Source organism: Schistocerca piceifrons, chromosome X (assembly GCF_021461385.2).
Source record: "Schistocerca piceifrons isolate TAMUIC-IGC-003096 chromosome X, iqSchPice1.1, whole genome shotgun sequence".
In the NCBI taxonomy this organism is placed as follows: Eukaryota; Metazoa; Arthropoda; class Insecta; order Orthoptera; family Acrididae; genus Schistocerca; species Schistocerca piceifrons.
Genome location: NC_060149.1, coordinates 768,933,393 through 768,946,824, shown reverse-complemented (window position 1 = coordinate 768,946,824; position 13,432 = coordinate 768,933,393). Strand labels below are relative to the sequence as shown.

General features: G+C 44.3%; 1 protein-coding gene across 5 annotated transcripts in view; it reads left to right on the top strand.

Annotated features, from left to right (window-relative positions):
• LOC124722065 (transcription factor CP2) overlaps positions 1-13,432 on the top strand; it is an 881,222-nt gene that overhangs the window by 609,224 nt on the left and 258,566 nt on the right. For 4 of the 5 annotated variants that reach the window (XM_047247260.1, XM_047247261.1, XM_047247262.1 and 1 more), the window contains one exon: positions 10,378-10,458. The exons of the other annotated variant lie outside the window; for it this stretch is intronic. In XM_047247260.1, the coding sequence (XP_047103216.1) occupies positions 10,378-10,458 (81 nt within the window). The remainder of the gene's footprint in view (positions 1-10,377; positions 10,459-13,432) is intronic. 5 annotated transcript variants of the gene reach the window in all.

The window sequence follows — 13,432 nt, the reverse complement described above, 5'->3', positions numbered from 1 at the left end:
CTATAGTGTCCAACGGGCACAATATTTCGGCGATCATACATGTCGCCATCATCAGGTGAACTGACGGACTGAGCTCCTGTGAACGTGCCGGCACGGAGATCCGTACGCTATGGCTGCTCAGAGGGAACTGGGTTCGGTCGCGACGGCGGCCGATTTAAATACCCTCCGCCCGCGGCGCGCTCCCTCCACCGTCCGCGCCCCGCGCCACGGTCGCGCGGTGGAACAGATTGCGACGGCGTCTGAGATGACGTCGGTGTGATGGCTCTGTCCGCCGTGGTCGTCACAACTATACGTTTGCTCTATTTACTCTTGATTAACCCGATCGCTGGTTCCCAAGCCTTGCTAAGATTATAGCCACAGTCACGGTTTATGAGGTCGTCATTGGTGCGAATTTCGATGGCCTCTCTAACAACGCTGTCCCAGTATCTCGACGTCTGTACCAGAATCCTCGTGCGGTCATACTCCATGGCGTGATTTTCCGACAAACAATGTTCAGCGACCGCCGACTTGCTCGGATACATCAGTCGAGTGTGCCTCTGGTGTTCACGGCATCGATCCTCGACGGTACGCATCGTCTGACCAATATACGACTTGCCACATTGACACGGAATCTGGTACACGCCGGCCTTCCTCAAACCGAGGTCATCTTTGGCGCTCCCCACCAGTGCACGAGTTTTATTTGAAGGACAAAACACAGTTCCGACCCGGTGTTTCTTCAGAATGCGGGCGATTTTCCCCGAGAGTGCGCCTGTGTATGGAATAAATGCAGTGCCTACCTCCTCCCTCGTGACTTCATCCATCTCAACAGGTTGTGCTGCAGTGGTTGGGCGGAGAGCACGTTGAATCTGCCACTCTGAGTACCCATTTTTTCGAAATACAGTTCTCAGATGTTCCAATTCCTGGGGTAGACTCTCTGCGTCAGAGATAGTGCGCGCCCTACGTATTAGAGTTTTAAGTACCCCATTCCTCTGTGAGGGATGGTGGCAGCTGTCTGCGTGCAAATACAGATCAGTGTGCGTAGGCTTCCGATACACCCCATGACCTAGGGTGCCGTCAGCCCTTCTCTTGACCAAGACGTCAAGGAAAGGTAATTTACCCCCCGTTTCAGTCTCCATAGTGAATTTGATGTTGGGGTGTATGGAGTTTAGATGTGTAAGGAAGTCAAGGAGTTTATCCATACCATGTGGCCAGATGACGAACGTGTCGTCCACGTAACGGAAAAAGCAAGTAGGTTTCCATACGGATGACGACAGGGCTTCCTCCTCGAAGTTCTCCATGTACAAATTCGCTACCACCGGTGAGAGTGGGCTACCCATGGCGACTCCCTCCGTTTGTTCGTAGTATTCTCCATTAAAAAGAAAATACGTGGAAGTCAAGACATGGCTAAAAAGTTCAGTGGTCTTCTCGTCAAACTTCTGACTAATCAATTCTAGTGACTCTCGCAGGGGTACCCTCGTAAACAAGGAAACGACGTCAAAACTCACCATGATATCTGACTCATCCAACCTGAAGCTATCAAGGCGTTTAACAAAATCCACGGAATTACGGATGTGATGAGGGCATTTACCCACATAAGGACTTAATATTCCCGTCAGGTATTTGGCCAACAAATATGTAGGTGCCCTGATGTTGCTGACAATGGGGCGTAATGGTACCCCCTCTTTGTGAACCTTCGGGAGTCCATATAGTCTAGGCGGTACCGGACCTTGGGGTAACAATTTCTTAGCGTCACCCTCCGGTAAATCTGCGTCCTTGAGAAGCGCCCTCGTCTTGTTCTCCACCTTCTTTGTAGGATCAACGCCGATCTTCCGGTAGGAATCGTCATTTAGCAGGCTCTGCATCTTATCAGTGTAGTCCTTATGGGAGACAACAACTGTAGCATTGCGTTTGTCAGCCGGTAAGACAACAATTTCAGAGCGCTCCCTCAGATCACGAATGGCCGCCCTCTCTTTACTGCCGATATTTGACTTCATCGGCTTGGACTTCGTCAACGCACGACAAGTTTCACGACGTATTTCCTCGGCTGATTCTGGCGGAAGTCGAGCTGCAACCTGTTCAACAGCACTAACAATTTCTGCGACCGGAGTGAACTTGGGGGTGGGAGCGAAGTTGAGACCTTTCTGCAAAACCGAGACCGCATCATCACTCAACACCATGCCACTCAAATTGATGACAGTCTTGCACGGAACCTGCAGAGATGGTTTGTCAAGGAGACGTGAGAACTTAGCTGTTTGACGTCCCGTAGCCTTCTTATGGGCGGAATCAGCGTACGGATCTCCGTGCCGGCACGTTCACCGGAGCTCAGTCCGTCAGTTCACCTGATGATGGCGACATGTATGATCGCCGAAATATTGTGCCCGATGGACACTATAGACCGGCAGCATACCCGTGGATATTTTGATTATCAAATACGCCGGGAGAAACTCAAGAATCACAATGAGAGAATTGATGAAGCCGCGCTTGTGGATGAATGTTGTTGCCGGAATTCTTAAATGTTTTGAATTTACGTGTAGTAATAAACAGCTTATAGTCAAAATCATCATGTCGGCTAGTCGCATGTCGATCATTGTTACGTCGTTTCGGCGGTTCCATCTCAAAATTCGGTGTACCTTGCCAATTTCTTTCATAATTTCCGAAGTGCCCTGTGTTATTATTTAGTGGCTGTTCCGTATTTCTATGCCCCTCTTCCCGTATTGGAGCGCGAGTGTCCTCTGAAATATGAAATTCTTGTATTACCTGTGTACTGATCTTGTACTTCCCGGATTTCTCTTTGGTGTTGCGTATTTATTTGATTCTGCTTTTGTTTGAATTTCCTCATTTGTTCGTACTCTTCTGTGTCAGTGAAGGCTACAGGTCTTGTCATTCAGATCATCATTGTAGATAAGTTAGTGAACTGATCCGAAAGTTCGTCTACTTTCTCCGATAGTGAACTTATTTCCTCAGTGTGTTTTTCTGAACCAAGTTTGAGTGTCCATTTGTGCTGAAATCGTACCTACTGTGTCCTTTAAGTTTTCCTGAGTTTTTGCAAGTTGCGCAACCGAATCGGTAGATGCAACTGAGCCAATCTTAGCTTGCAAGGTCTCATGATTTTCATGAACAATAGTTTGCAGTTCTTTTATGGCTGCTTCGTGATTCTGTAATGTATTTTCATGCCGCGAAAAAATAGGTTGGAAATGCTCACAAATTTGTGTTTTTACGTCATTACAGACTTTTTGACATTTCGATTCGATTTTATGTAACTCAGTAGTTAAACCTTCACGTGTTTGTTCAAGCGTGGTGTCTAACTTTTGAAGATTTTGTTCCATTCTGTCTAACTTTCGTAGATTTTGTTCCATTGTGTCTAACTTTTGAAGCTATTGCTGTGTTTGTCCAATATGTTGTATTAATTGTAATAACAATGCACTGGTGTCTGAAACATGTTCCTCGGTGCTTTTCGGCAGTGAATTTGCACCGGCAACATTCACATTTTGACAAGCAGAAAATGTGTCTTGACTTATTTGAGAAAACGGTGAGGACCCAAAACCTGAATCTACTGTATTTGCGAGATTGTCCTCTGTCATTTAAGATTCCTGAGGCGAGCTGTTGCCGACCGATCGATCGATAATGCTTCCCTGTTCACTAATTGTTTCATTGTCTACGCCATTATTTGCCGTCCGCTCCATTTCCCTATGCACAATTACCAAATTACCACTTTGAATGTCTGTTAATTCATAACACAGTGGTGCTGATAAGCTACGCTCATCGTCACTATTATTTCTCACTTTACTTTGGAGCCTAGTGTTACGTTTTTCACACGCCGTTATTGTCACAATATTTCACACGATAACACAGAAAAGCACAATTTGAAGAGCAAAATAAGAAAACACATTAACATAGCACCGAAAATAATATCTAGTTAATTGCAAGCGCAGCTGCGAAATACTTGGTGCAAATCTACATGCATGCCACAACTGTTTTACTGTACAATAATGAAAAACTACAGCTACAAAGGAAATTCTCTCTATGATTACGCGTTAGCAATAAACAATAGCTACATTAATTACACAAACTACAAGAAAAAAATCAGAAGATTCCAGTGAGGTATCCTCGGCTAAGGGTCGACATATGAAGCGTCCCCTTAGAAAAATTATTGAATTACTGTGCTGATAAATCTCTTACATTATTTGATTTTCAAACAGCTGAGCAAAACTGAACGTACTCAGACATTTCGCTCTTTACCTATTCTGATCAAAACTAAACTGACACACACTATTTTCTAGCGCAACGCAATCTGACTTTCAAAAATCCCTACAAAAGAATGGCCCTGACTAACAATAATGTATACCTTTCATCAATCACTTGCCTCACAAAAATTTTCATTACTCGAACTACTGCAATACAGCGAGCGCCACTACTGCCAGCTAAATAAAAGATTCTAACTACTGAAGGCACTAACTACTGATAGGCATAGTTAGCAAATGAAAGATTTTGATAGAGAAAAACAATGTATTTACCTTAATATTGTTCAAAGGTCATAATTAATATATATATATAATCAGTTCATGACATCCAGCCTTACAAATTTACTGTCTCTGATGGACACACGTCCAGATCATCCGCTCTCAAAATTCCGCCATCTCTCCCCACATCCACCACTGCTGGCGGCTCACCTCCAACTGCGCAACGCTACGCGCTATTAACACCCAACTGCCCAACACTACAATAGCCAACAAAAATGCAAACCAGCCACAAACTGCACACAGCACAGCCAGTGATTTTCATACAGAGCGCTACGTGGCGTTACCAATATAAAAACCTAAACAGCCTACTTACACTTATTTATATAAACGATATGCCCTCTAGTATTAGGGTAATTCTAAAATATTTCGGTTCGCTGATGGCACTAGCTTGGTAGTAAAGGATCTTGTGTGCAGCATTGGCTCGGGTTCAAATAGTGCAGTTCATGACATAAAAAAATGGAAATGTCGTGTGGCTAGGGCCTCCCGTCGGGTAGACCGTTCGCCTGGTGCAGGTCTTTCGATTTGACGCCACTTCGGCGACCTGCGCGTCGATGGGGATGAAATGATGATGATTAGGACAACACAACACCCAGTCCCTGAGCGGAGAAAATTTCCGACCCAGCCGGGAATCGAACCCGGGCCCTTAGGCTTGACAGTCTGTCACGCTGACCACTCAGCTACCGGGGCGGACAGTTCATGACATAAGTTCATGGCTTGTAGAAAATGAACTAACGCTAAATCTCAGTAACACTCAGTTTTTACAGTTTCTAACACATAATTCAACAAAAGCCGATGTTTTAATTTTACAGAATGACCATATGATTAATGAAACTGAACAATTTAAATTTCTAGGTGTTCAGATGGATAGTAAACTGTCGTGGAAAGCCTACGTTCAGGATCTTGTTCAAAGACTTAATGCTGCCATTTTTACTATTCAAACGGTATCTGAAGTAAGTGATCGTTCGACACGAAAATTAGTCTACTTTGCTTATTTTCATTCGCTTTGTCGTATGCTATTATATTTTGGGGTAACTTTTCCCATTCTAAAATGATATTTTAGGCTCAGAAACGGGCATTTCGGGCAATAAGTGGTGCAAGTACGAAAACCTCTTATCTACCCCCAGTCTGGGTATTTTGACATTGCCCTCTCAATATATATATTCTTTACTATCGTTTCTTGTTAACAATATCAGTTTATTCCCAAGAATTAGCAGCTTTCACTCAGTCAATACTCGGCAGAAATCCAATCTGCGTTTGAATCGCACTTCGTTAATTCTTGTGCAGAAAAGTGTACTGCACCCATTTTCAATAAGCTACAACAAAAATTCAAAAATCTTAGCAGTAATCAACGCGCTTTCAAATCTAACCTGAAGAGTTTCCTCATGGATCACTCCTTCTGTTCGGTTGAGGATTTCCTTGAAAAATTAAGCTGATTCTTATGCTGTATTGTTGACTGCGTTTACTTAAACTTATGGCTTGACTTGTTTTGGGATCATAAATATTTTATCTGTTATTACTTTTATGTTGTAACTTCCGCACTGGCGGAATGTTACGTCATACCACGTACTTATGTTTGTGACTATTACAGCGCCGTCTATCAAAAAGCGAAAAAAGTGGTCCAACTAAAACATTCATATTTCTTTATGTACTACACGAATATGTAATAAAAATGGGGGTTCCTATTAAAAAAAACGGAGTTGATATCCGTTTGACCTATGGCAGCGCCATATAGCGGACCAACCATAGCGCCATCTGGTTTCCCCCTTCACGCTAGACGAGTTTCGTTCTTTGTAGTTTTTTCGTTTGATGCTTATTTCGTGAGATATTTGGCCCGGTCACTATCATTGGACCACCCTGTATAAAACTGCTGCAAAATATCAGTACGACAGTATTGTTAAAGTACTATTGAACGTTTATGTGTATGAGGTTGACATATTACATTCTCGTTTTACTTACCACGTTTACACGTGGGTGTCACATGTTCCCGAACAATATTTCAAGACAAGTTGGGCAGGCGTCACTCCTTCCTCCTTAATCTGCCCTAGTCTTGAACATCTCGCGAGTATGAGGGCTCTGCTTGCCACTCTGCTGCACAGTACTACTTCGTATTAGGCTGAAGCAGTTAGGCGAAGCGAACGACAAACAACCGGTGCGCACGAGTATTTTAAAGCTGTGCGTTCTGAAGGCTATAACTGCTTATTGTCGGAATTACGGGTGAAATCTGCAAGCAGGATCGATTGCTGGGGCTGGTATCTTGCTAGTGTGCTTTTTTCTCCTTAAAATATGAGGTCAAGTTGGTGATGTTTCCTTGTTAGGGAATCCGCGTACAAGAAATTAGAAAGATAAATTCTAGAATATTGTTGCAGTATTTGAGACCCTTATCAAGTAGACCTGAGTATATATGTCGATGGCATACCCTGGCAATGAATTGGGAGCAAAACAAATCGATGGAGCATCAGACACAGAAGCGTTGACTGGCAGCCTCGTGGCCTCTCGGATGGCGACGTGGTACGGCTTTACTCGGCAAACAACTTCGTTTTATCAAGTCGAATCTGTAGTCTCGAAGGCAGAGGGAACGAACATGTTCAGTTGACTTTGCCCAACCACATTCCATTTCATAGTAATTGGCGTTTTTAAGTAGCACGTATTGAATGGAAAATTATCACAAGGTCATTCAGTGTGTTGAGAAAGACGAGGTGAAATGAGCAATTGTTGTGTCAGAGAATTCTTACAAAATGTTAAAATGATTGCAGATTACGGAGGAAAGAAAACGATGGTCCAAAGAAGCAGTAGTACGCTCGCAATAAATGTTCTACGGCAATAGCCTAAAATGTGAAATGTCTGCGATGCTGCGAAGAATATAATGAGATAATAACTCCGTGAAATTCTCAGTGCTTTTTTCATACAGAAATGGACTACAAAAGTAACAAAAAACTGTCAGAAAATGTATCTGTCCAGAGGATTCAGTTTTAAAAAGTGGCTGATTAAATGACTGATCTTATGTGGACGCCGAAACACAACTGCTAAAAAGGCATACAGCATCAGATTTTCACAAAAAGTAAAGCGCCGTAGGACTGTCAGGGGTTTACTTAGTTGAGACAAGAATTCACACATATTACACTGTGAATAAATGCTTGAAACGTGATGTGTGCTAGTACTATAGTAAAACAAAAATACCTCACAAAGTTTAACTGTGGCTAAAAGTGCACACTGTCGCCATATTCCTCTGTGTCTCTGGCATCTACAGATCGTGGTCTAATGGCTAGCGTTGCTACCTCTGGATCACGAGGTCCCGGGTTCGATTCCTGGCGGGGTTGAGGATTTTCTCCGACTGGGGCCTGGGTGGTCGTGTTGTCCTCCTCATTTCATCATCATTCGGTAAAGTGGCGAGACTGGACAGTGAAAAGATTGGGACTTTGTATGGGCGCTAATAACCGCGCAGTTTGGCGCCCCACAAACCAAATACTGTCATCATTCTCTGGCGTGAACACAACAGTTCCGCCACTCTCACTGGAACTTTCGTTTGGAAGACAGGTGTATGGGAGAAAGCTTAGGGTTTAACGTCCCGTCGATGATAAGATCATAAGACGAGACACAAGCTCGGATAGAGCAAGGATGTGAAGAAAATCTGGAGTGTCCTTTTCTCAAATTAACCGTATCGGCGCTTGCCTCAAGTGATTAAGGAAAGCCACAGAGAACGGATGGGACGGTCGTACAGGGATCCTTACGGCCGTCCTTCCTAACACGGGTGCAGTGTTACTACTGTGCCACCTCGCTCGATACTTAGGTTTGACTTGTCGCTTAATACCTTGCGTCCACACCTGATCTAAACTCCATATCTCTGTCGTTTAATACCTTGCGTCTACACCTAAACTCTGTCTCTGTACAGGGTGTCGCAGGAAGAATGGCCAATATTCGGGGATATGACAGGGACAATCATTCGAACAAAAAAAGTCCAGTAAACGTGGGCTCTAAAATGCATGCGGTAGGAGCTATGAGCACATAATCTTCGCTACTCTCAAACACATTTCTTTTGAACGAATCCGCATAGCTCCTAAGTTCTGCATTTTGGAACCGATGTTTACTAAACAAGTTTTGCTTTGATCCATACTATCTCCTCCCAAAATGTGGAGACAGAGAGCTTGCAGTAGGAGAGGTTTGTTTCAGTGCTCATAGCCCTCAAGGTATGCATTTTACTAGACTTTTTGCTTCGAATGGTCGTTGCTGTGATATCCCTGAATATTGACCATTCCTCCTGAGACATCTTGTGTTGGCATGTACTTTTTCTTGTTGGCTCGAATTTTCGTTTTTTAGTTCTAACTGCGGTATGTGTGAGACTGCAACCCTCTTAGAATACGAGTTTCCATTCGGTGACACTCAGCACTTCGGGGCACTACACATAAAAGTTTCAATAAAATTACCAACACCTTAAATTTTTAACGGCATTGTAACAATTTGAGCGCTTATTATATTGGTTTATGGTGATGTTTCTTTCTTAAAAGTCTCTCGATCGGAAAAATTTTGGTACCTATGAGCTAAAATGCTCACGAGCCTAGACATACTCATTGGGCGCTGCAGCTCCAAAGTTGTCAGAAAGTTTTAAATAAAACGTGTGTCCATGTCGCTCCGAGAACTGTAACGAACTGAAGCTGTTCTAAATCGGTAATAAGTGCAGGCCACTTGTACTGAGCAAAACGCGCACCAGACTGAGAGTGATGGCCGCGAGAGACTGATTCCGCGGAGCGGCTCGGGTTTGTATTTTCTCTTAATAGGCACCTTCGTGCGGCTTACATGCGAACTGGGACACTGATCAGTTCAGGTATGTTTTCTGTTTTTTCTTTTGTATTTTGCGGTGCGATGCGATTGGGTTAGAGTTTGCGACTCGCAGGTATACATATACCGACGTGGCAAACATCTTGTTGATTTGCTGACGCCCTAAGCGTCTTATCTAGACTAGTGCTTGGCTCCTTCCCAAGTTTCACCTAACCATACCATTACGAACTGCCTGCGCACTTTTTCTTTGCCTCTCGGCTTAAAAAAAAAAAAGTTAATAGGTTGTTTGCCAGTGTCTGCGATCAATAATGCAGATGCAGCCACAGTGCCGTTGTCGCACGCTGTTCAAAGTTTTCTAGTTCGAGTACTGTGAACGAAAAACCATTCCTGTTCTGCTATGGACTCCACTCAAAACACCTTTGGGTGTGGCGGACGCGGTGGCCGTGCGGTTCTAGGCACTTCAGTCCGGAACCGCGCGACTGCAACGGTCGCAGGTTAGAATCCTGCCTCGTGCATGGATGTGTGTGATGTCCTTAGGTTGGTTAGGTTTAAGTAGTTCTAAGTTCTAGGGGACTGATGACCTCAGATGTTGAGTCCCATAGTGCTCAGAGCCATTTGAGCCACACCTTTGGGTGTAGTAGTTTCAGATCTGATTTTATGAAATATGTAATCGGTTCTTACTTTCGAATGTCAGTTTTGTTTCAATAGGTGCTTAGTTTGGAGCGCAGAATATAGGTACCATTTCTCTTGTTGACCACATTGGAAGAGAAAGTTCGGTGTTACAGCCGTATCCTGCGTGGTGAGGCTGGCCGCCTCCGTTCCAGTACCCTTCTGAAAAAGGCAAAGAAAAAGGTCGCTGGTAGTTCATACGTAAGACAATTTCCATGTCAGCGAGGTTACACTTTTCACAGACTAACCTCGTTGTCGGCGGGACATTGAGCTCCAAGGGTAGGAAAGCTTGGCTGCGGTAGCGAGGGCACACAGTGTGTGGACACGCGAGCGTAGGCGAGCTTTCAGGCCCAGTGGGCAGTTGCCAGTATTTGCAGTTTTGTTGCAGTGTAGTTTGCACTTGGTAGTAGCGATTAACGGGAGACGTTTTTTGCAGCGAGGCCCTGTTGACGCTACCGTCCCTGGCAGTATGCAAGCAAGAGGCGCCCTCGCCATCTGGTCCGCACAATGAGTCGGGGTAAGTTCCACGCCACGTCCACGCCTGCGCGCCAAGCCTGCACCCAGCCAAGTCCTACCACGGGACCACTCAAGTAGGAGCTTCCCGCAGATCGCCAACCAGCTTCGTGAACTTAAGTCTGGTTGCGTTCAAACGCACTGGGTGAATCGGGACCTCCGCCGTTAACTCAGAGGGACGGTAGATAACCCAAAGGCGACCATCTTACCCCAAATAACCCATGTTTTCGGACGCACCATTTTGGAGTTATCTATCCCCCTTTGAAGTGTACAGGTATAGTACAAGGTAGGTTGGCTTTAATTGGGTGACATATTGCCACACTAAGATCACTTCGACTCTGCTTCTTTACGTTATTGAAACTAGGATTAATTTGGTCCCACAAAGCATTTAGCTTGGGTCTAATGTGCCACTCAACATCGCATAGGAGACAGGTAATAGGTGACACAATAAAATATAAAGGTGTGGTGTCACCGCCAGACACCACACTTGCTAGGTGGTAGCTTTAAATCGGCCGCGGTCCATTAGTACATGTCGGACCCGCGTGTCGCCACTGTCAGTGATCGCAGACCGAGCGCCGCCACACGGCAGGTCTCGAGAGACTTACTAGCACTCGCCCCAGTTGTACGGACGACTTAGCTAGCGATGCAACACTGACGAAGCCTCGCTTATTTGCAGAGAAGATAGTTAGAATAGCCTTCAGCTAAGTCAATTGCTACGACCTAGCAAGGCGCCATCACCAAGTTATATTGAAATGATAATACTGTATCAACAAGACCAATGTTCCCCAATTGTGGATTAAAGATAAGTATTCCAGCAGCTACGTACTTTTCTTTACAGCATTCATTACGTATCCTGTTTCAGACCTCACGCAATCCTGCGTGAGCTTATAGCGTGCATTTCGGCTTCCTCAAACAACACGGTGTTGGCACTTCTGCCGACACTTCAAAAGGAATTACGTATTCATTCGTGAGGCATCACTGCGTATAGTTTGCAAAATGGTGATCATAGTAATCCCCGGAACCGATCACATACATTACATTCTTTTGGAGTTTGAATTTTGTAGAGTATATAATAAAACTTGGGATTTCAACGTCCTGAAGACATATAGAGGTCATTAGCGACACGAAGCACAAGTTCATTTGGACAAAAATGAGGCGGTCTTGTTGACGGAACCCTACCGGCAGTCGCATTATGTGATGCTGGGAAGCCTCGAATGGCCGAACGGTTTTTTCTTTGCCACCCCTCCCGAATACGATTTCAGTGCCTTACTGTAAATTACAAAAAATGTAGGTGCCTAAGTCGGGTGATACTGGAGGTCATAAAACGGCTGTCGCCCATAAAATCAACGATGTTACCGAAGCAGCGTACACGGCGAGGAAACATTAGTTTCAACTACACCAACACAAGCAATTTGAAATGTATGGGTATAGTTCTCCAACACGTTTGGGTGCCTGTAACACCCTTCAAACAGGACTCAACAACATTAAAACGACGCGTACGAGTTCCTAAGAAAGAATGATGTCTTGCGAGATCTGCCTTTCCTTTGAGTTCGTCGCACGTATCTAATCCACCCATCATTACTTTTATTTTCCGTTTGCCTGGTCCAGCAACTTGTCTATAATTGCACTCATTTTATTTTTCATTACACAGTATGTTCAACGCACAAGACAACTCGTAGCACAAAGCTACAGTCTATAATTCTTCATTCTGTATAAAACTGACAACAACAGTTTTGTTGCAATTCTGTGCGAAAAGTAACACAGCTTTCAACAAATTCCCTGGGGCGCGCGCCCACACACACACACACACACACACACACACACACACACACACACACACAGAGAGAGAGAGAGAGAGAGAGAGAGAGAGAGAGAGAGAGAGAGAGACTCTTTTCATCGTCGGATACAAGTTTTGCCTTATTTCGTAGTATGTAGCTTCCTACATACGTTGCAAACCGGAAACGGCTACTTTAGCCAGTGCCGTCTCAGATAAACAAAGTAATTAGTTCAGCAACTATAGTATTACAACCTATTGTCTGTGGTCTACTTATCGTCTGCGATTTATCTTCGCACCTTTACGACAGTTAACTTTTTCATGTCTCGTTTTATTTAAAGTGATTTTATGAAGTTTATTATCTGAACTTAATCCTGCACGAGTAACAATCTGTTGCCCTATCACGTAGGAAGCGTAGTGTGCGCTATCGTGAAACTCCTGACAGATTAAAACTGTGCCGGACCAGGAATGCAAATGGGACTCGTGCTTTTCGTGGGCAGTGCTTTTGCCGGCAGAGCATTTCCCATGAAAGGCTTTCCGCGAGTTCCCTAAATTGCGTGAAGCAAATGCTGGGATGGTTCTTATGAAAAGGGCGCGGCCTATTTCCCTTCCCAATCCGACCTCTGCTCCGTTTCTAATGACCTCGTTGTCAGTGTGATGTTAAACCCTAATGTCCATTCCGTGAAAGGCAAGATTCCGGCGTTGACCCTGGTCTGGCACACGTTATGAATGAGGCAGAAAATGTCAAATATCTTTCGGTTATTCTCATCTGGTACTTTAAACGCAGATAAGAGCAAGAAAGAAGCGGACAGACTGGGCTATTCTTCAAACTGACAATCATAGACAGTTTGTACGGCGCAAACTGAAAACTAGCTTGCTGTAGTCGCATGACAGTAATTAAGAGCATGTAGATTTGCTGCAGATGTTGCAGCATGCTGTTCTGTCCGTGTCTTGGCTTCGCTTGCGCTTATTATTTGCTATTATAATGACAAAAACTGCTTGTAAATTCGAGCACATAAATTGCTGTGTGCACTGTATTTGCTTTGCTTAGCGCGTTTTATGAAGAAAGCGACTAGATACTCCAAAAGAATTTCTTATATTATCTTGCACTCACACTGTTTGTACAAGGCACTGTTTTTCTTTACTCAGACATGTTTTAGCGCTTCCTGTGCTATATTCGGTGGTATTTTTTCACGTTCCGTTT